The sequence below is a fragment of the Salmo trutta genome, chromosome 31 (assembly GCF_901001165.1).
Source record: "Salmo trutta chromosome 31, fSalTru1.1, whole genome shotgun sequence".
Classification (NCBI taxonomy): Eukaryota; Metazoa; Chordata; class Actinopteri; order Salmoniformes; family Salmonidae; genus Salmo; species Salmo trutta.
In genome coordinates, this window is record NC_042987.1 from 17,910,913 (window position 1) to 17,933,478 (window position 22,566).

A 22,566-nucleotide genomic window follows, 5' to 3' on the forward strand; every position below is an offset into this window, starting at 1 on the left:
TTTGTTATAATATGCAAATGTATTTATTGATACTCACTAGACCAGGCTTTCCCAAACTCAGTTTTGCCCGGGGGGGGGGGCAGGACAGAGTTTGGGAAACCCTAAACTAGACAACAGTCCCCTACCAATTAAATGGGGCACTAGTTGGCCGCCTCCTGGCTCCTTCCTGGTCCTCTTCCTCTGTGGTGAAAATGTTTATGAGAGCGGGAGAGTAAACAGTGTTCCCCTCGGCACTGATGACCTGAAGGAACTGGGCCTGACCGTCCTGACCAGAACCTCCGCTCACCGTCTCCATGGGAACGGAGAATGACAGGTACCCCGGGGGGTCACCTGGCCGGACCACAGCAGACCTCGACCTGGTCTGCATCGCGGTCGGAATGCTACGAACGATCTTGCCTGGGGACACAGGAAGAAGTTGGGGATGCATGAAGAAGTTGGGGATGCTGATCTCCTGGTTGTGGACGGTTGGAGGCTGGGGTAGAGGAGGAGGGTGGAGGGTGGAGGACTGTGCCCTGTGTGTGAAGGCCCTTCTTGGGCTCATTAGGAAGGGTGGTGGCTGGGGCTGTTTGGGTTGGCCACTCCAGGACTGGGCGTCAGATTTCTGAGGGGAAGGGGACCTCTCAGCCAGTAACACATGTCCAGCCCCAAAGTTGCGAATATAAGCACTACCATTGTACGGAGGCTGGGAGATAACTTTAGCGGACAGTGTGCCCTCCTCTGTCTCATTGGCCAAGTGGTAGAGTGTCCAGACCTGATTGGTGTAATTCTCGAGGGCAGGCTGAGCATGAGGAGTGACGCGTCCTGCTCCAATAGGAAAGCTCTGTGAGGGCTCGCCATGATGATCTAATATGAGAATCGAATGCAACATCAAAAGTGAACATTCTCATTTCCACAAATATATTGGAGGGGTAAAAAATCCCCTAATATCTTCAATGCACACAAAATATGATTGAACAATTATTAAAGATGAATTATTGTATTCTGAGGATAAATTTACCTGGACTAGTCTGCACACCCTGTGAACGTGTGTTTTGAGTTCTATTGTTTTGAGGCCCAACAACATTGGCTGGAGAAGCTCCTAGATAAACTTCAAGTCCCAGGGTCCCCTGCTGCACTTCTATAGGGTAGGCACTCACCTTTTCACAAAGGCGGATTGCAGTTTGTGAAACCTGTGTGCTGTTGTCCAATACTCCTATGCGATTAGGAAGAAAAATGTTTAGAAAATAGTCTGGTTTCTGTTAATAATATTTCAGAAAGTTGATATTTACCTGATGCATGAGATGTTTGCGTTTCTGCTGTTCTCCTCACAATCTCCTCTCTACTGGGTATCCTCCCTGAGGACTCTCTGTGTATTGTCTTCATTGCAGCAGTGTCAGAGGGAACTTTTGCTGTGATGTCACTCACTGACGTATACACCTGGTCACACTCCATGTCTAAAACCTCAAGACGAAACCCTGCGGTCATGGATGGGCTGTACAAAACTGCCACATCAGAAAGGACGCTTGTCTTAGATGTCTGTGGATATATTCTGAAAGAAACTCTGTGAGTTGTGTGACTCTCTGGTGCCTCTGCTGTTCTCGCTACACTCTCTTCTCTGTGTGCTGCTTCCACTGTTGCTGCAGGAGGAATCCTGCAAACAGAAGCAGTTGAAGACACCAGTGGCTCCTCCATTGATGGTGCCGATGGAATCCTGGCCAGACTGGATTGAGGAGAAGTTCTGGGAGACATTCTAGGAGAAACTCTGGGAGATAAGTGTCTCTCTGGTATCTCTGCTGTTCTCCTCACACTCTCCTCTCTACTGGGTATCCTGACTGAGGACACTCTGTGTGCTGCATCCACTAGTTTTGTTTCAGAGAAAGCTCTTCCTGATAAACAGCTTTCAGAATATCTTATGATTGTTTCAGAAGGAGCTCTTTCTGATAAACTACTTTTTGAAGATCTTCTTGAAACTGCTGGTGACATTCTTCCAACAGAAGTAGATGGAGAAACCAGTAGCTCCTCCATTGATGGTGCAGATGGAATTCTGGACAGACTGGATTGTAGAGAAACTCTTTGAGAAATGATGGGAGATGTGGGTCTGTCCATTGATGGCGCAAAGGGAATCCTAGGCAGACTGAATTGTGGGGAAATATCTGTACCGGACAGAGATTCACCAACATGAGCTGTGGATAGAGACACAAAACTAAGCACATATTGTTTACATTTCACCTTACAAGTTTTGCCCATGTTTACCCCCAACAATGTTATTAGTAGACCTTTCTACAGAGTATGGATGACAATTGTACCTGATATGAGAGAGGTTTGTGGAGAAACTCTTTGCGAAGATCTAGGAAACACTCTGGGAGATGTGTGTCTCTCTGGTGTCTCTGCTGTTCTCCTCACACTCTCCTCTCTACTGGGTATCCTGACTGAGGACACTCTGTGTGCTGCATCCACTAGTTCTGTTTCAGAGAAAGGTCTTCCTGATAAACCCCTTCCGGAATATCTTACAGAAGACACTGCTGGTGAAAGTCTACCAACAGAAGCAGTTGGAGACATCCGTGGCTCCTCCATTGTTGGTGCAGAGGAAATCCTGGTCAGACTGGACTGTGGAGAAACTCTAGGAGAAAGTCTGGGAGACATGTGTCTATCTGGTGTCTCTGGTCTCGTTACTTCTTTTTCAGAGAAAGCTCTTCTTGTTAAACCACTTCCAGTATATCTTGCAGACACTACTGGTGAAAGTCTACCAACTGAAGTAGATGGAGTCTCCTTCTTCTCCAGTGATGGTAATTCGTAAGCCTCCACCACAAGTTCCTCACCAACAGATGGAGAAAGATGCAATTCTCCCACAGATGAATCTCTGTAGAAAACTGTCACATCAGAAACAACACCTGTAAACGAAGTCTGTGGAGAAACACTGGGAGATGTGTCTCTCTCTGGTGTCTCTGCTGTTCTCATCACACTCTCCTCTCTACTGGGTATCGTTACCAAGAACCCTCTGTGTGCTCCATCCACTGCTGTTTCAGAGGGAGCTCCTTTTAAGCCTAATAAGTCACTTTCAGAACCGGCTGGTGACCAATGAGAATACAATGGAGACGTCATAAGCTCCTCCATTGACAGTGTTTCGTTGTCTATCTGAGCTGGTTCGGTTGCACCATCCCTGAGAGACACAGAGGGAACCCTGGCAAGACTGAACTTAGATGACAAGCCTGTAGCTGTTGGAGTAACATCAACATGAGTTGTGAAAAGACAGACCAGATTGAAGTATTCTGTGGTATTTCACAATTCATTTTGCCCATAATACTGACATAACAACCTTATATTTCATTCAAGATAGTTTAACACTTTACCTGAGCTCACAGATGTTTGTGGAGAAACCCTAGGAGAAACTCTGGAAGATGTGTCTCTCCCTACTACTGTTTCAGAGGGGGCTCTTTCTGCCATGTCACCTTGTGAACATCTAGCAGACACTGTTTGTGAAATACCTCCAACAGCAGCTGGAGGCCCTGGTAGTTCTGCCATTGATGCTTTATACATCTCCTCCATATACATCACTTCTCTAGAAGCTGATTCTGCTGCTCTTTCACCAATAGAGGAAATCCTGTCCAGACTAGATTTAGGTGAAATGTCTGTACCTCTCATAGATTCACCAACATGAGCTAGAGATGGGGCGACAAAGTAAAAATTAGAACAATATTTTAAACTTCCCACTTTTACCGAAAAGGTGATATGGACCTTATTAACGCAGCAATCTTAATGTATTTAATAAATCATGAATTACTTTACCTGACATTAAAGATGTCTGTGGAGAAACTTTTGGAGAGGTGTGTTTCTCTGGTATCTCTGCTCCCACTACTGCTGCTTCGAAACAAGTTCTTCCAGACATGTCATTTGAGGAACATCTAGCAGACGCTGCTGGTGAAATGCCGACCACAGCAGCAGTTGAAGACACAATCTGCTCCACTGATGGTGCTGTATAAATATCCTCCACATTAGAGATGACTTCCATAGAGACTGACTCTGCTGCACCATCACTGAGAGACACAGAGGGGACCCTAGACAGGCTGGGCTTAGATGACATGCGTGTAGCTGTTGGAGAAACACATATCACCATGAGTTGAGGAAAGACAGATTTTTTTTTTTTTTAACCAGAAATAGTAACATGGACCTCATTAGAAGTATATCGTAGAGATTGGATGACTACTGTACCTGACACTGAAGATGTCTGTGGAGATACTCTGGGAGATGAGTGTCTCTCTGGTGTCTCTGCTGTTCTCCTCACACTCTCCTCTCTACTGGGTATCCTGACTGAGGACACTCTGTGTGCTGCATCCACTAGTTCCGTTTCAGAGAAAGGTCTTCCTGATAAACCACTTTCAGAATATTTTACCCCCTCCACTGTTGTTTCTGAGGGAGCTCTTTCTGCAAAACTCCCTCTTGAAGATCTTGCAGACACTGCTGTTGAAATCCCAACAACAGAAGCAGTTGGTAATACCAATAGCTCATCCATTGATGGTGCAGAGGGGATCACTCTGGGCTTTGTTGTTTCAGAGGAAGCTCTTTCTAGTAAGTCACTAGCAGAACATCTTGCAGACACTGCTGGTGACACACCATCACTGAGATGTGCAGAGGGAATCCTGGCCAGACTGGATGGAGGTGACAAGTCTTTAGCCTTCAGTGATTCTTCAGAATGCGCTATGGACAGAGACAAAATAAATGATGTTAAATAAAGTCGTTGACTTTGTTCCTCTAACAACATTTTAAAAAATGAAGTATTATGGAATATTGGGCCTGGAAGTTACCTTGAGAGGAAGTGAGACATACCTGACACAAATGAAGTCTGTGGAGATACACTGAGAGATGTGTGTCTCTCTGAAGCCTCAGCTCCCTCTACTGATGTTTCAGAGGGAGCTCTTTCTGATACATCATTGGCCAACACCGCTGGTGAAATCCCACCCTCAAAGACTAATGCAGTTGGTGACTCTGATAACTCCTCCATTGATGGCGCTGCTGCTCCCAAAACTGCTGTTTCAGAGGGAACTCGTTCTGATTCGTCACTGGCAGAACACCTCGCAGTCACTGCTGGTGAAATCTCCCTCACAGAGATTGCTTCACTCTCTACTGCTGTTTCAGAGTGAGATCCTTCAGTGACATCACCTTCTGAGCATCTTGCCGAGGCAGTAGAGAATCCTTCAGTGACATCACCTTCTGAGCATCTTGCCGAGGCAGTAGAGAATCCTTCAGTGACATCACCTTCTGAGCATCTTGCCGAGGCAGTAGAGAATTCCTCCACAGCTGAAGGCGAGTAAGAGAGATCATCATAAGAAAGTACGTTTAGAGACTGAGACACAACCACAGGGTCAGATGGGGCCATTTCAGAGATCTCCCTCCTTGAGCATTGTAATTGTTTGTTTACAATCTCTAAAGTCTTGAAGGCTACTTTATCAACGATGGATTCTGATGTCTGTAGAAGCTCCTCCCAAGCTAACTCTATGCTGGGTGAAGTAATAGGTGAGATCTCTTCGAAGGGGTTGAATTTGACTGCTTTCTTCACTGGAGCAGAGGGAATGGTGATTACACACCAGTCCTCTTTTTCAAACATCACTGGGCACTCTATAAAACAGACATTTATTTTCAAATCAACAGAAGATACAGCGATATAGAAAAGCTGTAATGCATGTGTGACTATGTTCCTTTTAGAACTGTGATATAGAGACATTTTACTCTGGGTGGCAGGTAACCTAGTGATTAAACGCATTGGGCCAGTAATCAAAAGGTTGCTGGTTCAAATCCCGAGCCGGCTAGGTGAAAAATCTGTTGATCTGCCCTTGAGCAAGGCACTTAACCCTAATCGCTCCTGTAAGTTGCTCTGGATAAGAGCATCTGCTAAATGACTCAAATGTAAATGTATTCTGTTACCTGACACTGAAGATGCATGTGGAGATACTGAGGAAGTGTGTCTCTCTGGTGTCTCTGCTGTTCTCCTCACACTCTCCCCTCTACTGGGTATCCTGACTGAGGACACTCTGTGTGCTGCATCCACTAGTTCTGTTTCAGAGAAAGCTCTTCCTGATAAAGCCCTTCCAGAATGTCTTGCAGCAGTCACTAATGCCAAAGCCCTGCCAACAGAAGCAGTCGGAGGCACCAGTAGCTCCTCCACATTACTGTAGACTTCTCTTGAAGTTGATTCAGCTGCTCTCTCATCTACAGAGGCAGAGGAGAGCCTGGCCAGACTGGATTTAGGTGAAATTGTTAATTCTTTCCCTCTCTCACTGCGAGGTGCAGAAGGAACCCTGGTCAGGCTGGAGATGGATGATTTGTCTGTACCCTTCAGAGATTCATCAGAATGAGCTGTGAGGATAGAGGATGCAATGGCAAAGGTTTTAAACATTACTATGTATCTTGTCATATATTGTCCCTAAACAGTTTGTACCAAACTGGCAATACATTTTTGAGTATAGATTAATATCATACCTGACAGAAGAGAATATACTCTGGGTGAATCTCTGGGAGATGTGTGTCTCTCTGGGGTCTCTGCTGTTCTCCCTACACTCTCCTTTCTACAAGGTATCCCGACTGACGACACTATCCATGCTGCTCTGGCTCCCACTATCTCCGAGGAGGATACTTTCTCTGTAAGTTCAATGGTAGATCTTATCTGATCAGTTTCTACCTGCTGCAAAGCTGCAGCTGAAGCCACTTCCCCAAAGGATGGAGAGCCAGACAATACATTCTCCAGTAAGAATTCTTTGCTGCTTTTTGAAATCACTTGATCCACTTTTTCCTCAGCAGCTAAAGAGGCATTACTCCAGGCAGATGGCATGCGAGACATGCTGTCCATTGAGGGCACTTTGTGGAACACCACCACATCATCAGACATCACCTCTGTTGGGTCATTCACCCAAACCTTATTCCCCTCACCAACCGAAAGAGTCCAGGTCAAACTACCCCTGGAAGATACACCTGAGGATAGACGTCTGTTGCTGTGGAAGACAATGGTCTCCGGAGGATTCTCAGAGTGGACAATGACGGTGTTGTTGGTCGGTGCGCTGGCGGTGCTGATCAGGACCGCAGAGTGGTTGGCCTCCAGTAGACTGTCCCCTGACGGAGATCTCTGGAACACGGCTGACTGCACGGCAGAACCCGGCCCAGCCTGGGCCCCCTCCTCTTCCACAGCTGGGCTGGGTTGATCTCCAAGCTGGGCTGGGCTGGACTGAGCTCCATCTCCAGGGAGGGTTGGGCTGGATTGACCTCCAACGTCATCTCCATTGTGGGTTACTCCAGGGGGACTGCTCAGCGACTGAGCCTGCTCATCTGGCCCACCCATGGGCTCACTGGAGGGGACATTGGACTCCTGGGTGGACCTTGAGCTGATCCTCTGGCTGACTGACAGGGTCTCCTCAGCCAGGAGGAGCGACATCTGATCGCAGTGCACAGGTGCAGGCTCTCCGGGTGGATACTGTAGGCCTAGCTGCCTGTGCATTAAGTCTATAGCAGCTTTCCAGTCTTCGACATAATTTGCCTCTATTGAAAAAATAAAAATGTAGGAAATTGTGAGGCATGTGTGCAAGACATTGAACTGTATTATTTTTAAAGCATTTTAAAGTCCTTACCGCGTATCTCTTGGTACAGATATGTAACATCCTTGGTATCCATCAAAGGATTACCTGAGCAAAAGGAAATACAGTTCATTCCTTGTTCCACTCTAATTAGGTAACGTCAGAATGAACTAGGGGCCTAGCATATAAGAATTCCACATTTATCCCACTGTTTCAATCAATCAATCAGATGTATTTATAAAGCCCTTTTTACATCAGCAGATGTCACAAAGTGCTATACAGAAACCCAGCCTAAAACCCCAAACAACAAGCAATGCAGATGTAGAATCACAGTGGCTAGGAAAAACTCCCTAGAAAGGCAGGAACCTAGGAAGAAACCTAGAGAGGAACCAGGCTCAAAAGTTATTAGGGTCTACAAAAAAAAAGCTGGGCTACTTTTTTAAACATTGACTACTTTTACGTGTTTGTAAACATACTGTAGGTATCTACATTAGTCCACATGTTAAAGGGGCAATATTCAGTTGCTACATATAAGGCGACAGTACATAATGTCACCTTTTATTTGAGGGTATTTTCATTCATATGTTTTACCATTTAGAAATGTACAGTAAATGTACTTTATGTATGGGTAACTGCCAAAATAATGGAAACAGCCTGGAGGTGTGTTGGGTCATTGTCCTGTTGAAATAATGAATTATAGTCCCACTAAGTGCAAACCAGATGGGATGGCGTATCCCTGCAGAATGCTGTGGTAGCCATGTTGGTTAAGTGAGCCTTGAATTCTAAATAAATCACAGACAGTGTCACAAAGCACCCCCACACCTCCTCCTCCATGCTTCACGGTGGGAACCACACATGCAGAGATCATCCATTCACCAACTCTGCGTCTCACAAAGACACGGCGGTTGGAACCAAAAATCTCATATTTGGACAGATTTCCACCGGTCTAATGTCCATTGCTCGTGTTTCTTGGTCCAAGCAAGTCTCTTCTTATTGATGTCCTTTAGTAGTGGTTTCTTTGCAGCAATTCAACCATTAAGGCCTGATTCACAGTCTCCTCTGAACAGTTGATGTTGAATGTGTCTGTTACTTGAACTCTGTGAAGCATTTATTTGGGCTGCAAATTCTGAGGAGCAGTTAACTCTAATGAACTTATCTTCTGCAGCAGAGGTAACTCTGGGTCTTCCTTTTCTGTGGCGGTCCTCATGAGAGCCAGTTTCATCATAGCGCTTAATTCTTGAAATGTTCAAGATTGACTGACCTTCATGTCTTAAAGTAATGATGGACTGCTGTTTCTCCTTGTTTATTTGAGCTGTTGTTGCTATAAAATGGACTTGGTCTTTTACCAAATAGGGCTATGTTCTGTATACCACCCCTACCTTGTCACAACACAGCTGATTGGCTCAAACAAATTAAGAAGGAAAGAAATTCCACAAATTAACTTTTGACAAGGCACACCTGTTAATTGAAATGCATTCCAGGTGACTACCTCATGAAGCTGGTTGAGAGAATGCCAAGAGTGTGCAAAGCTGTCATCAAAGCAAATGTTGGCTACTTTGAAGAATCTCAAATATAATATATATTTTCACTTGTTTAACACGTTTTAATGGTTGCTACATGATTCGATATGTGTTATTTCATAGTTTATTCTACATTATAGAAAATGGTAAAAACAAAGACAAACCCTTGAATGAGTAGATGTGTCCAAACTTTTGACTGGTACTGTATGTTTCTGAAAACTTCTACATTAATGTGGACGCTACCATGATTACGGATAATCATGAATGAATAAAGAGTGAGATATATATAGAGGTATAAATATCATACCCCCCCCCCAAAAAATGCTAACCTCCCCTGTTATTGTAATGGTGAGAGGTTAGCATGTCTTGTGGGTATGATATGAAATGCTAACCTCCCCTGTTATTGTAATGGTGAGAGGTTAGCATGTCTTGTGGGTATGATATAAAATGCTAACCTCCCCTGTTATTGTAATGGTGAGAGGTTAGCATGTCTTGTGGGTATGATATAAAATGCTAACCTCCCCTGTTATTGTAATGGTGAGAGGTTAGCATGTCTTGGGGGTATGATATAAAATGCTAACCTCCCCTGTTATTGTAATGGTGAGAGGTTAGCATGTCTTGGGGGTATGATCTTTGTACCTCTAACTTTCTCACTCATCATTACTCACAATTCATTCATGATGATCCACCATACTCATGGTAGCATCCACATTAATGTAGAAGGTTTCTGAGACATATTCTATTCTTATTTACAATAAAAGTTACTCCAACAAAATACATTATTCACCATTCATTTCTATTGGGCACAGCATAATCCCAAGCACAACTAAAACAAACTGCAAATGCATCCAACACGTTTGTAGAGTCACAATCTTGATGTAGACATTGTGTGCTGGGAATATGGGACCAAATACAAAACTTTTTACTACTTTAATACACATATACTGTTCGTGAATTTGTCCAAATACTTATAACACCTTCAAATGGGGGGGACTAGATACATAAAGAGCTTTAATTTCGAAACGGTAAAACAGATATGTCGGAAAATACCTTCAAATAAAAGGTGACATTCTGTACTGTACTTATTTAAAATATTGAGACAAATAAAACGTTGTAGCTTCACTGTCCAAATAAATACTTAGGGTAGTGTATGTACCTATTGATTCTTGAAGAACAATAAATGCCTCATGAGCTTAGTTCAACTGTTGCACTCCATCAGAACGCCATTTCTTTTTACTCCAATGTTTGTAAACAAAGTCAATGTAAAACAAGCACTATATAGCCTCAAAACATGGTTTAAACTATACACATGGTTTAAACTATACTTTGAATATCATTTCTCTAGCCCTATCCCTAAGCTTTTGACCGAATAGAGGCTGATTTCCCCTTTAAGTATCAGCGGTACTCACGTTCTCTAAATTCCAGCAGCTCGTCGCAATAGGCAGCAATAAATTCCGGTATCTGCCTTGGTCCCTCAATGAGTATGGCTCTGCAAAGACATTCTAGCCAACTCTTCAGCCCGTATGTGATGATGATTGTCAATGGGGGCTTGAAGTGAAGCGTACTCCTAGAAGCCATCTGGAAAAGTACCGTTTATGATTTAGATGCGGGTGTTGTTTACCTGATAATGTGTCATGCATAGCCTACTGTACATTCATGTGTCTACAGCCAGTTGGTTAAGCCTATTATTTATCTTACACAAGTATAACTAGATATCTATTCAGATTATTCGAAACTGAATCAGATATTTTAGAATAGTAAAAACATAGCCTACAGTACCATTGCAGATGACCTCCTCTTGAGCCAACAACGAGGACTACAATCAATTTCAAAGCCATGCTGTAAAACGCCGCGGCTTCATGACGTCACAATTCCAGTAACCTAAAGCCTTAGCTAACTTGAAAATGAAAGCAACATTTGCGCATTTTGTGCAGTAGACTAGCTTTAACAAAATATTAGCCGAATCCATTTCAACCAAATAACATATTAAAATACATTTTAATTCAAATTGCCACGCCATATCAGCAGCAGCAAAAAAATAAGAAATCATGCCTATGTAATTATGCATAATCACAACCATTCTTTTCCTGGCACTCTTTCAGCATACAAAACTCCCATTTTTAACACATTCTCTTTCATTTTCAGTTAAAGAGGAGTGAACAATTATTTGCAAAATAAGGTTGTAGGGCTTTGTGTTCAGTCCATGTCTGGGTGTTCTGTAATGAGAAAAATAACTGAAATGTAGCCACCTGAGAAATCTTTATTTTATACTAACTGAGGAACAATATTATCTGTGTCTTCAATGAAAAAAAACTTCAGTAGCTTAATTATACTACCAATTAACAAAAGCTTCCAGGCCAAATGTAATCAAACTGAAGACTTATCCTCTTATGAATATGCGCCAAATATACTGTATTCATGTTTTCTTAATTAATTAGATTAAATTAAATCAAATAACTCACGGCCATCCATTCCTAGAATAACTGGTTCCATACTTCTGCCTTATTTGGACGAGAATGGACTATTCTCGTTCTGCGCCTTCAATGGAACAACCCTCCTTGTCTGGGCGCTACATAAGGGACGCTGTACTGGGGCATCTGTTGTCTGCTGTTCAATGGGGGCATACAACGGGACAGGGGCATACATGGACCTCAGTTCCCCGGCAGGGACCAGGCTGGGGTTTGTGACACTCCCACACTGTAGGAGACCTGGGTAGAAAGCTCTGGAGCCCAGCTGGAGCTGTCATTCACGTTGCAGGAAGAGGAAGTGCAGTTGACCCGTCTGGATGTGGGCAGGCACTTGCTCCTGCATCCGGGCACACCTGTGGCCATCCTGGGTCTCTGCCTGGACCTGTAGTGAAGGGAGCCAAACTGTCTGGAGAGGACAAGCACAGGGATGCACGGTGAGGAAGGGCTCTGCCCTCCGTATTGGCAAGAGCACCCCATGGTTGGTGCCACTTGCATGCAGCTGTTAGAAGGGCTGAGGTGTTGGTGAGTGCACTGGGGCAGTGGCAGCGGAGCTGATGATGTCACCAGGGCAGCATTGGCTGACCGGGGGGACAATATACCACTCTGCCATATAGTTGGCATATGCAGGACTGCCCTGGGAATTAGGGTGGTGATGGTGGAGGGTATGCCTGGTAATTCTGGGGTAGCAGGGCATCTCTGTGGGTATGGTAGCACAGACATATCCCCCCTCCTGGTTGGTGTGTGTGTAATGCTGGGGAGCACAGACCTGTCCAGAAATACTGGCCTCACTGCTGCTGCTGGCCAACATCTCTGCTGAGCCAGGTTTGACTTGTGGAACAACTGTGGGGAAAACAGTGCAGGGAGGGAACACAGATCACTAGTGCAAAGCAGATGGAAGTTTACCATAGACAGTTGGGTTTCTGAGTCTGAGATGACACATACCTTCAACAGTCTTGTTCTCAGTGGATGCCAGACCTGCTACTGCCTGAGGGGATGCCTGGGCCACGTGTTTGGTGTTGTTGGCATTGTTGTTGTTTAGTTGAGCAGGTGGGGACCATGTTGCCAACCAGTGCCTCTAGCTCCATAGCTGCAGCCCCTAGGGTTTGGGTCACCTGCTGCTCCATGGCTGACGGAGCTGTAACATTGTTCACTTGTTGTCCACATGGGCATTAAAAGTAACATCCTCCTTGGAGGTAACTTTGTATCCATACTTCAGCAGTTCCTCATCATAGACATTGCCACAGAGTCTTTCGGCTTTGGCGGAAAAAGAAAGACATTTTGGGGATGTGACTGTAAAAGATTGTGTTTTGTGTGCATCAATGACTATAGAAATACAAATAAAATCACATTTTATTGGTCACATACACATATTTAGCAGATGTTATGGCAGGTGTAGCGAAATGCTTGTGTTCCTAGCTCCAACAGTGCAGTAGTATGTAACAATTCACAACATTTACATTTTTTACATTTAAGTCATTTCGCAGACGCTCTTATCCAGAGCGACTTACAAATTGGTGCATTCACCTTATGATATCCAGTGGAACAACCACTTTACAATAGTACATCTAAATCTTTTAGGGGGGGGGATTAGAAGGATTACTTTATCCTATCCCAGGTATTCCTTAAAGAGGTGGGGTTTCAGGTGTCTACGGAAGGTGGTGATTGACTCCGCTGTCCTGGCGTCGTGAGGGAGCTTGTTCCACCATAGGGGTGCCAGAGCAGCGAACAGTTTTGACTGGGCTGAGCGGGAACTGTGCTTCCTCAGAATGGAGTTAAGAAATATATAAATATTAGATTGAGCAATGTCGGAGTGACATCGACCAAAATACAGTAGAATACATTACAGTATAAACATATGAGAGGAGTAAAGCAGTATGTAAACATTATTTAAACATTATTAAATCAAATCTAATTTTATTGGTCACATACACATGGTTAGCAGATGTTAATGCAAGTGTAGCGAAATGCATGTGCTTCTAATTCCAACCGTGCAGTAATATCTAACAAGTAATCTAACAATTTCACAACAACTACCTTATACACACAAGTGTAAAGGTATGAATAAGAATATGTACAAAGAAATATATGGATGAGCGATGGTCGAACGGCATAGGCAAGATGCAGTAGATGGTATAGAGTACAGTATATACACATATGAGGTGAGTAATGTAGGGTATGTAAACATTATATAAAGTGGCATTGTTTAAAGTGGCTAGTGATACATTTATTACATCCAATTTTTTATTATTAAAGTGGCTAGAGATTTGAGTCAGTATGTTGGCAGCATCCACTCAATGTTAGTGATGGCTGTTTAACAGTCTGATGGCCTTGAGATAGAAGCTGTTTTTCAGTCTCTCGGTCCCAGCTTTGATGCTATTGGTACTGGTACTGACCTCACCTTCTGGATGATAGTGGGGTGAACAGGCAGTGGCTCGGGTGGTTGTTGTCCTTGATGATCTTTTTGGCCTTCCTGTGACATCGGGTGGTGTAGGTGTCCTGGAGGGCAGGTAGTTTGCCCCCGGTGATGTGTTGTGCAGACCTCACTACCCTCTGGAGAGCCTTACGGTTATGGGCGGAGCAGTTGCCGTACCAGGCAGTGATACAGCCCGACAGGATGCTCTCGATTGTGCATCTGTAAAAGTTTGTGAGTGTCTTTGGTGACAAGCCAAATTTCTTCAGCCTCCTGAGGTTGAAGAGGCGCTCCTGCGCCTTCTTCACCACGCTGTCTGTGTGGGTGGACCATTTCAATTTGTCTGTGATGTGTACGCAGGGGAACTTAAAACCTTTCACCTTCTCCACTACTGTCCCGTCGATGTGGATAGGGGTGCTCCCTCTGCTGTTTCCTGAAGTCCATGATCATCTCCTTTGTTTTGTTGATGTTGAGTGTGAGGTTATTTTCCTGACACTACACTCCGAGGGCCCTCACCTCCTCCCTGTAGGCCGTCTCGTCATTGTTGGTAATCAAGCCTACCACTGTAGTGTCGTCTGCAAACTTGATGATTGAGTTGGAGGCGTGCATGGCCACGCAGTCATGGGTGAACAGGGAGTACCGGAGAGGGCTGAGAACGCACCCTTGTGGGGCCCCAGTGTTGAGGATCAGCGGGGTGTTGTTTCCTACCCTCACCACCTGGAGGGCGGCCCGTCAGAAAGTCCAGGACCCAGTTGCACAGGGCAGGGTTCTGACCCAGCTTAATGATGAGCTCGGAGGGTACTATAGTGTTGAATACTGAGCTATAGTCAACGAACAGCATTCTTACATAGGTATTCCTCTTGTCCAGATAGAATAGGGCAGCGTGCAGTGCGATGGCGATTGCATCGTCTGTGGATCTATTGGGGCGGTAAGCAAATTGAAGTGGGTCTAGAGTGCCAGGTAAGGTAGAGGTGATATGATCCTTAACTAGCCTCTCAAAGCACTTCATAATGACAGAAGTGAGTGCTATGGGGCGATAGTCATTTAGTTCAGTTACCTTTGCTTTCTTGGGTACAGGAACAATGGTGGACATCTTGAAGCAAGTGGGGACAGCAGACTGGGATAGGGAGAGATTGAATATGTCCGTAAACACTCCAGCCAGGTGGTCTGCACATGCTCTGAGGACGCGGCGGCTAGGGATTCCGTCTGGTCCAGCAGCCTTGCGAGGGTTAACACGCTTAAACGTCTTACTCACGTCGGCCACAGAGAAGGAGAGCCCACAGTCCTTGGTAGTGGGCCATGTCGGTGGCACTGTGTTATTCTCAAAGTAGGCGAAGAAGGTGTTTAGCTTGTCCGGAAGCAAGACGCCGGTGTCTGCAACGTGGCTGGTATTCCTTTTGTAGTCTGTGATTGTCTTGTGTCTGAGCCGTTGAATTGCGACTCCACTTTGTCTTTGAACTGACGTTTTGCCTGTTTGATTATCTTATTATCTTATGGTACAGGGTCCATCATCACTAGACTTTCCTCTGTGTTTATGAAATTCTCTCACCAGCTTGTTTGGTGAATAGGCAAGGTTTACTGCATGACAAAATAACATGAAATCGGAAATCACTCTCAACACATGATAAAATGTACGGTACACTAAATAATCAATGATATTTGTCTCTGTGGGACCATGGTGAGCTAATATACTATCTCTGTAGTTCTGCAGTTCCATAGTAGGCTATATGGCAAATAAGCCAAAATCAGATGTCTTATTCCTTAATTATGCTCGACTGAAGCCTGCCAGAATGGTTATCCGGCCGTTTGGGATAAGGGATTGGACGTGTTTAGACTTGACTGTGTTGCTGACTGTAACAAGGAGAAACTCAAATTAGGATGAAATTCAAGCATTTATTTGATATTACCCAGCAGCAAGGGATTAGCATGGGTACCAGTCTGTTTAGCTAACATTCCACTCCAATTGTAGCCTATAGAATTAGGAATTTAATAGCATCTCTATGCTCTGTGTCATGATATGCCAAAATGTAGTATATATGACACGGATTGGCAAGGAGTGGAATGAAAGCTAAACAAACTGTTAGCTAACTGTTACCCAGACTAGCAATGGATCCCCCCATGAGAGACCAGTCTGTTCAGCTAACATTTCACTTGTACTCCTGAGTGGCGCAGCGGTCTAAGGCACTGCATCTCAGTGCAAGGGATATCACTACTATCACATCTGGCTGTGATTGGGAGTCCAATAGGGCAGCGCACAATTAGGCCATCATTGTAAATAAGAATTTGCTCTTATCTGACTTGCTAGTTAAATAAATGAGGCAAATTAAATTCAAATGATCATTGCTCTGTAGCAAAAGATGATAATCAAGACATATTAAAATTTATCTTGAATTTGCACATTTTCCTGTCGCTCTAGGTCCGGATTATATAGCTACAGGGTTACTGGACATCATAGCGCCTCATTCTGAGTTATCTGAGTTGTCGACTTCCGTTGCTATCGCGGACTTACCAACGTTCTGGAGTAACTACGTGTTCAAATGGAATGATCTTTCGCTACATTAGAATATGACAAGAAGCTTGAGCTGAAGATCTCAAAAGTTGTGAATTTATGAATGGATAAAATAATAAGAATAGTAATCAATCAAATAATCAGTCAATCAATTACATTTGATATTTTGTTTCAGTCGCGGGGGAAACCAAACGCACTGCTGTTTTTATGCGCATCAAAATCAGCACCATGTATGCCCCAAAAAATATTTATTGCACATTGCACTAAGCCTACTCACTAAATAGGCGCTGTCCTTGGTGACAATTTTGCCACATGTAGTATAAAACCACCGCGTTTTCCCGAAAGTTGTCAATGATTAATATTTTGTTTTTCGAAAAATCTAATATCCTAGATAACTATAATAAAATGCTATTGTATATTACAGTCAAACTTGCATGTGTGTAGCAGAAAAAAGCTTCTTGGGCAAAGTGTCATTTTCACAACTAAATAAAAGGGGAAACAAAACTGGACCATTTACATTTCTGCATATGTCAGTTGTCATGTTACGTTTTACAAAATAAATACACCAAATTCGCCCATGCAAAAACAAAACGAAAACTGCAGATTCAGATGAATTGTATTTATTTCAAGAATTCAATGTGGATGGAAAAACTTCATTTGATCCGTCACTTTTCATGGTCAACTTCATCATACCCCATGTCGGTCCTGTTTTGGGGGGGAAAATATATATATAATGATAATATAACAACAAATAACACACAACAATACTGTATCAATGCTTTCAACGCAATATATACTATTCACGTACACTACCGTTAAGTTTGGGATCACTTAGATATGTCCTTGTTTTTGAAAGAAAAGCACATTTTTTTGTCCATTAAAATAACATCAAATTGATCAGAAATACAGTGTAGACATTGTTAATGTTGTAAATGACTGTTGTAGCTGGAAACGGCTGATTATTTATGGAATATATACTTAGGTGTACAGAGGCCCATTATCAGCAACCATCACTCCTGTGTTCCAATGGCACGTTGTGTTAGCTAATCCAAGTTTACAATTTTAAAAGGCTAATTGATCGTTAGAAAACCCTTTTGCAATTATATTAGCACAGCTGAAAACTGTTGTGCTGATTAACTGGACGTGCTACCTTGTCCCGGACCTGCTGTTTAGGACTCTCTACCGCATCTGCTGTCTCTAACTCTGAAAGATTGGCTATGAAAAGCCAACTGACATTTAAAAGCCAACTGACATTTACTGGACATTTACTGACATGCACCCACTACAACCACTGTGATTATTATTATCTGACCCTGCTGGTCATCTATGAACGTTTGAACATCTTGGCCATGTTCTGTTATAATCTCCACCCGGAACAGCCAGAAGAGGACTGGCCACCCCTTAGAGCCTGGTTCCTCTCTAGGTTTCTTCCTACGTTCCGGCCTTTCTAGGGATTTTTTCCTAGCCACCGTGCTTCTATATCTGCATTGCTTGCTGTTGGGGTTTTAGGCTGGGTTTCTGTACAGCACTTTGTGACTTCGGCTGATGTAAAAAGGGCTTTATAAATACATTTGATTGATTGATTGATTGATTTATAAAAAACTGGCCTTCTTTAGACTAGTTGAGTATCTGGAGCATCAGTATTTGTGGGTTTGATTACAGGCTCAAAATGGCCAGAAACAAAGACTTTCTTCTGAAACTCGTCAGTCTATTCTTGTTCTGAGAAATGAAGGCTATTCCATGCGAGAAATTGGCAAAAAACTGAAGATCTCGTACAATGCTGTGTACTGCTCCCTTCACAGAACAGTGCAAACTGACAGGAAGCCAATACATCGTCCCCTGTTGGCTGCACTACTCTGTTGATCAACTGGATTTTTCTCTTGGGAAGAAGCTATATCCAAGGTTGGGGCTGAACGTTCCACAAGGAGATAGTTGGGGATGTTGATTTTCTGAGTGTCTAACATGCCGACAGTCTGAGTGGTCTGGCCTGATTGTCCCTGTGTACGTCCACTCATGATATGACCTGAGTCTAGACATGAATGGCTGGAGGTCCTCTTTGCCAACAAGACATCCTCTGGACCAACACTTCCAATGTAGGCACAGCCATTGGCTGGGACAACACACTCATAGACAGGTTCCCTTTGCCGTTCTCTTGAGCAAAATTATACGGTGTCCAGACTTGGATTACAGCGCTTTTTAGAGCAGGGCCCATATCTGGAGTTGTGTCCTGCACCAATGGGGACACGCTGCAAGGAAGAGGGTACAACTATACATACTCTTCAAAGAGTTTCTCAAATAAGACATCTCGGTCTTATCCCCCTCTTCCAGCAAAGCTGTGTGATATACTGGACAGACTCCTCTGGTGTTTTAGTAGCTTGGTCATCCTGGACCATCTCTGGTGTCTCTGCGCCAGGACAGTGTGGAGCATTGGTAGTGTCTTCAGGCTGGGGATTGGTAGTTAGCTCCACAGTTGTTGTTTCGACACTCTTCTCATCTTGAGGATTTTTCGAGGATTCTGTTATTGCAGATTCTGTTATTGGTGCATTCTCGTCATGTTGAGGACTGATGAATTGTTATTGGCACATTCTCTACCTCGAGGACTGACCAAATCTTATGATTTGCTGGTCTCTACGTTGTCTGCTTTGACCCAGTCTGCTACTTTTATGACATCCTCAGTAGGTGAAGGAACCAATCCCAGTAATTCTTCCAACATCACTAGGCAGAGGAGAGCCTGATGTTTGGGAGGAAGCTGGTCTCTCCTCAGTTTGTGTAGTTCCGTGTTCCCCTAGTCTTTCAGTTTGTGTAGTTCCATGGGCCACTGGTCTCTCCTCAGTTTGTGTAGTTCCATGGGCCACTGGTCTCTCCTCAGTTTGTGTAGTTCCGTGTGCCCGTAGTCTTTCAGTTTGTGTAGTTCCATGCGATGCTGAAACTGTATTGTCTGTAGTTCCATGGAATGCTGGTCTCTCCTCAGTCTGTGTAGTTCCATGGGCCATGTTGTGATATGAAATGTCTGCTGGGAGTGTATCCATAGGCATATATGTCCCAGAGAAGCTCTGCTGTTCAACCACACACCTGCCCTCAGACACTGGGGTCACAATACCACCAACTGGAAGAAAAAAATATGGACAACGGCCTTTTCAAAACTAGGCTTATAAGTAGGCTATGCATATGTTTATAACAATAGTATCCATTGTAAGGCTTAAGCCTTGTTTCATTCTATACAAACTATAAATATGAACATCACCCCCATCATATCAATCAATTTCTGAGTTAATTGAAGTACAATATCTCACTAGACTTGAAATCTTCTGAATGCAAAGTTGAGGTTGACAACCATCTCTGCAGCACATCAACAATCAGGCCTTTATGGTAAAGTGGCCAGATGGAAGCCACTGCTCAGTAAAAGGCACATGACAGCCCGCTTGGAGTTTGCCAAAAGGCACTTAAAGGACTCCCAGATCATGAGAAACAAGATTCTCTGGTCTGATAAAACCAAGATTGAACTCTTTGGCCTGAATTTCAAGCGTCACATCTGAAGGAAACATGGCACCATCACTACGGTGAAGTATGGTGGTGGCAGCATCATGCTGTGGGGATATTTTTCAGCGGCAGGGACTGGGAGACTAGTCAGGATTGAGGGAAAGATGAACGGAGCAAAGTACAGAGAGATCCTTAATGAAAACCTGCTCCAGAGCGCTCAGGACCTCAGACTGGGGTGAAGGTTCACCTTCCAACAGTACAATGACCCTAAGCACACAGCCAAGACAACGCAGGAGTGGCTTCAGAACAAGTCTCTGAATGTCCTTGAGTGGTCCAGCCAGAACCCGGACTTGAACCCAATCGAACATCTCTGGAGAGACCTGAAAATAGCTGTGCAGCGACGCTCCCCATCCAACCTGATAGAGCTTGAGAGGATTTGCAGAGTGTGCCAAGCTTGTAGCGTCATATCAAAGAAGACTCAAGCCTGTAATCACTGCCAAAGAGGCTTCAACAAAGTACTGAGTAAAGGGTCTGAATACTTATTTAAATGAGATATTTCAGTTTTGTCTAAACCTGTTTTTGGTATGTCATTATGGGGTATTGTGTGATGAGGGGGAAAAAACGATTTAATCCATTTTAGAATAAGGCTGTAACGTAACAAAATGTGGAAAAAGTCAAGAGGTCTGAATACTTTCCGAATGTGCTGTATGTACAGCAATAGTTAAATTGGATAGGCCTTGACTAGAATACAGTATACTATTTACACTGTACATATGAAGAGGGTTAAACAGTATGTAAACCCTGGACGCGTCTGTGTGTCACTCTGGATGGGAGGCTGTTAGATGACTAATGTGATGTAGTTGTTGAGCGGCTTCATTGCAAGTATATTGTATGTTTTAAATATTCAATACAAAATCAATATAAACAGTATGTAAACATTATTAAAGTGACCAGTGTTCCATGTCTATGTACATAGGGCAGCAGCCTCTAAGGTGCATGGTTGAGTAACCGGGTGGTAGCCAGCTAGTGACTGTGACTTATGATTTATGTATTGTAACGGGCCCACAATGTGGTTACTTAAGTCCGATTTGGATTTATTTGGCGGTTTTCGCTGCATAGTAAAAGTATTTTTTTACTGTAATGCAGATGATTGGTTAAGATGACATGAACATGTGTTGGGGTTGACTTCCATACAAGCATTATACTCTGATTTTTACTTCAACATAGTGTGAAATAAACAATAGCTAATTTTGCCGGGGGTACATTAGGAGATTCGGGATCTTTACCCCACACATTTCCTTGGTGATTCCATTTTTTTGGTTGAGTTCGATTGACCTCTTTACTGCATTTATGCTATTTACTTTCTCTGCTGTCATGTTTGGGGAGATTTGACTCTCTCCTTTGGTTCTGAACCAGCTGTTGTCCCAGTTGTGGACTGTACTTTGGCTCAGTGGGGGGGTTGCAGGTCAGACTGTAGAGTTGAAATCCCTTTTCATTGGACTGGCAGTGGGCACTGGTGTTGACAGTGTTGCTTGGTGTTGGTAACTGGTAGTGGGCTCTTGCATGGAGAGTTTTGCTTGATGTTGTTGGTGGTAATCGACAGGCATGGGCCATGTGGTGGAATTCCATTGTTTAGCTCATCCACCACTACATAGCCAAAAGTAACAATGTATCACTTTCGACCTACTGTATTGTTGTACTTTTTAAATACATATGGTGTAGTTGCTCTAACTTTTTCTCATTAGATAGTAAAATAATGTTGTGATGAGCTTCAATAGCAGGAAAACAAGCAACATGTATAATAGCTAACATTACCTGCAGGCTAATTTAGCTTTTTTCTTTATGCATTCCTTACACCATGCAACATTTGGATCTATGTTGTAACAGCCTGGCGAACAGGTCATTTTGAGTTCTGACAAGTAACTGAGCAGATGTTAAAAGGATGAAATGGCCTTAGGCTCAGTCCAAGTCAGTCCAGACTGTCTAAGCAAGATTTAAAGGTTGATGGTGATTTTTGATTTTTTTTTAACTCACACTTCCACCCATGGAACCTGTTACTATGCAACATGGATGTGACATTATGACTCATTTTGTGAGTGTTGCAATGGTTCTATTCATAGATTGATTGGATAACACGGTGAGCATTTCATAGAAACAGAGTGGTCCTAAAGCTAGAATCCTTAGTTTAAAAATAGAACAAAGTGACACCTCGCCACTGTTTTGGTAAAAAGCTGAGAGATAAGCATGGAGAAATGTAACCACTCTCAAATTCATAGACAGAGCCATAGACGTAAGGACTGACCGTCAATGATATCTAAATTATAGTTTGAACCATGTTTGGAGGCTATAAAGTGTTTGTTTACAAACATTGGAGTAAAACAAGCTTATATTTTGGGTTCTGATGGGGTACGACAGCTGAACTAAGCTCAAGAGGGATTCAATGGGTATATCATTCATTTATAAGTCCAAACATTGATGTAGCAACTAAGGATTCTAGCTTTAAACAACAGCCTAGTACCGAATCTTTGTCAAACTTTTGTATCAATGTGGAAGTTTACCCTCCAACTACTGCCTTTATATAGCTGCAATTACCTTAAGTTGTATGTTTTTGTAGTGATTGATTGAGGGTTTGTACACGATC

At 43.4% G+C, this 22,566-nt stretch overlaps 2 protein-coding genes across 3 annotated transcripts; both read right to left on the bottom strand.

Moving 5' to 3' along the window:
• LOC115169659 (mucin-12-like) lies at nt 1–5,097 on the bottom strand. Of its 2 annotated transcripts, none has more exons than XM_029725515.1 (8): nt 4,804–5,097; nt 4,189–4,674; nt 3,766–4,068; nt 3,330–3,638; nt 2,286–3,194; nt 1,269–2,162; nt 1,137–1,192; nt 1–843 (listed from the first exon to the last, which is right to left on the bottom strand). In XM_029725515.1, exons 1-8 carry the CDS (start codon nt 4,976–4,978, stop codon nt 541–543), a joined length of 3,435 nt encoding a protein of 1,144 aa, XP_029581375.1. In that variant the 5' UTR covers nt 4,979–5,097; the 3' UTR covers nt 1–540. The 2 variants fall into 2 exon arrangements, with proteins under 2 accessions (XP_029581375.1, XP_029581374.1); XM_029725514.1 differs by having other exon boundaries at nt 998–1,192.
• Nucleotides 5,098–10,907, bottom strand: LOC115169185 (uncharacterized). Its single transcript, XM_029724673.1, has 7 exons — nt 10,838–10,907; nt 10,468–10,636; nt 7,593–7,646; nt 6,454–7,503; nt 5,899–6,330; nt 5,396–5,592; nt 5,098–5,274 (listed from the first exon to the last, which is right to left on the bottom strand). Exons 1-7 carry the CDS (start codon nt 10,838–10,840, stop codon nt 5,098–5,100), a joined length of 2,082 nt encoding a protein of 693 aa, XP_029580533.1. The 5' UTR covers nt 10,841–10,907.
• Nucleotides 10,908–22,566: the final 11,659 nt, after the last annotated feature.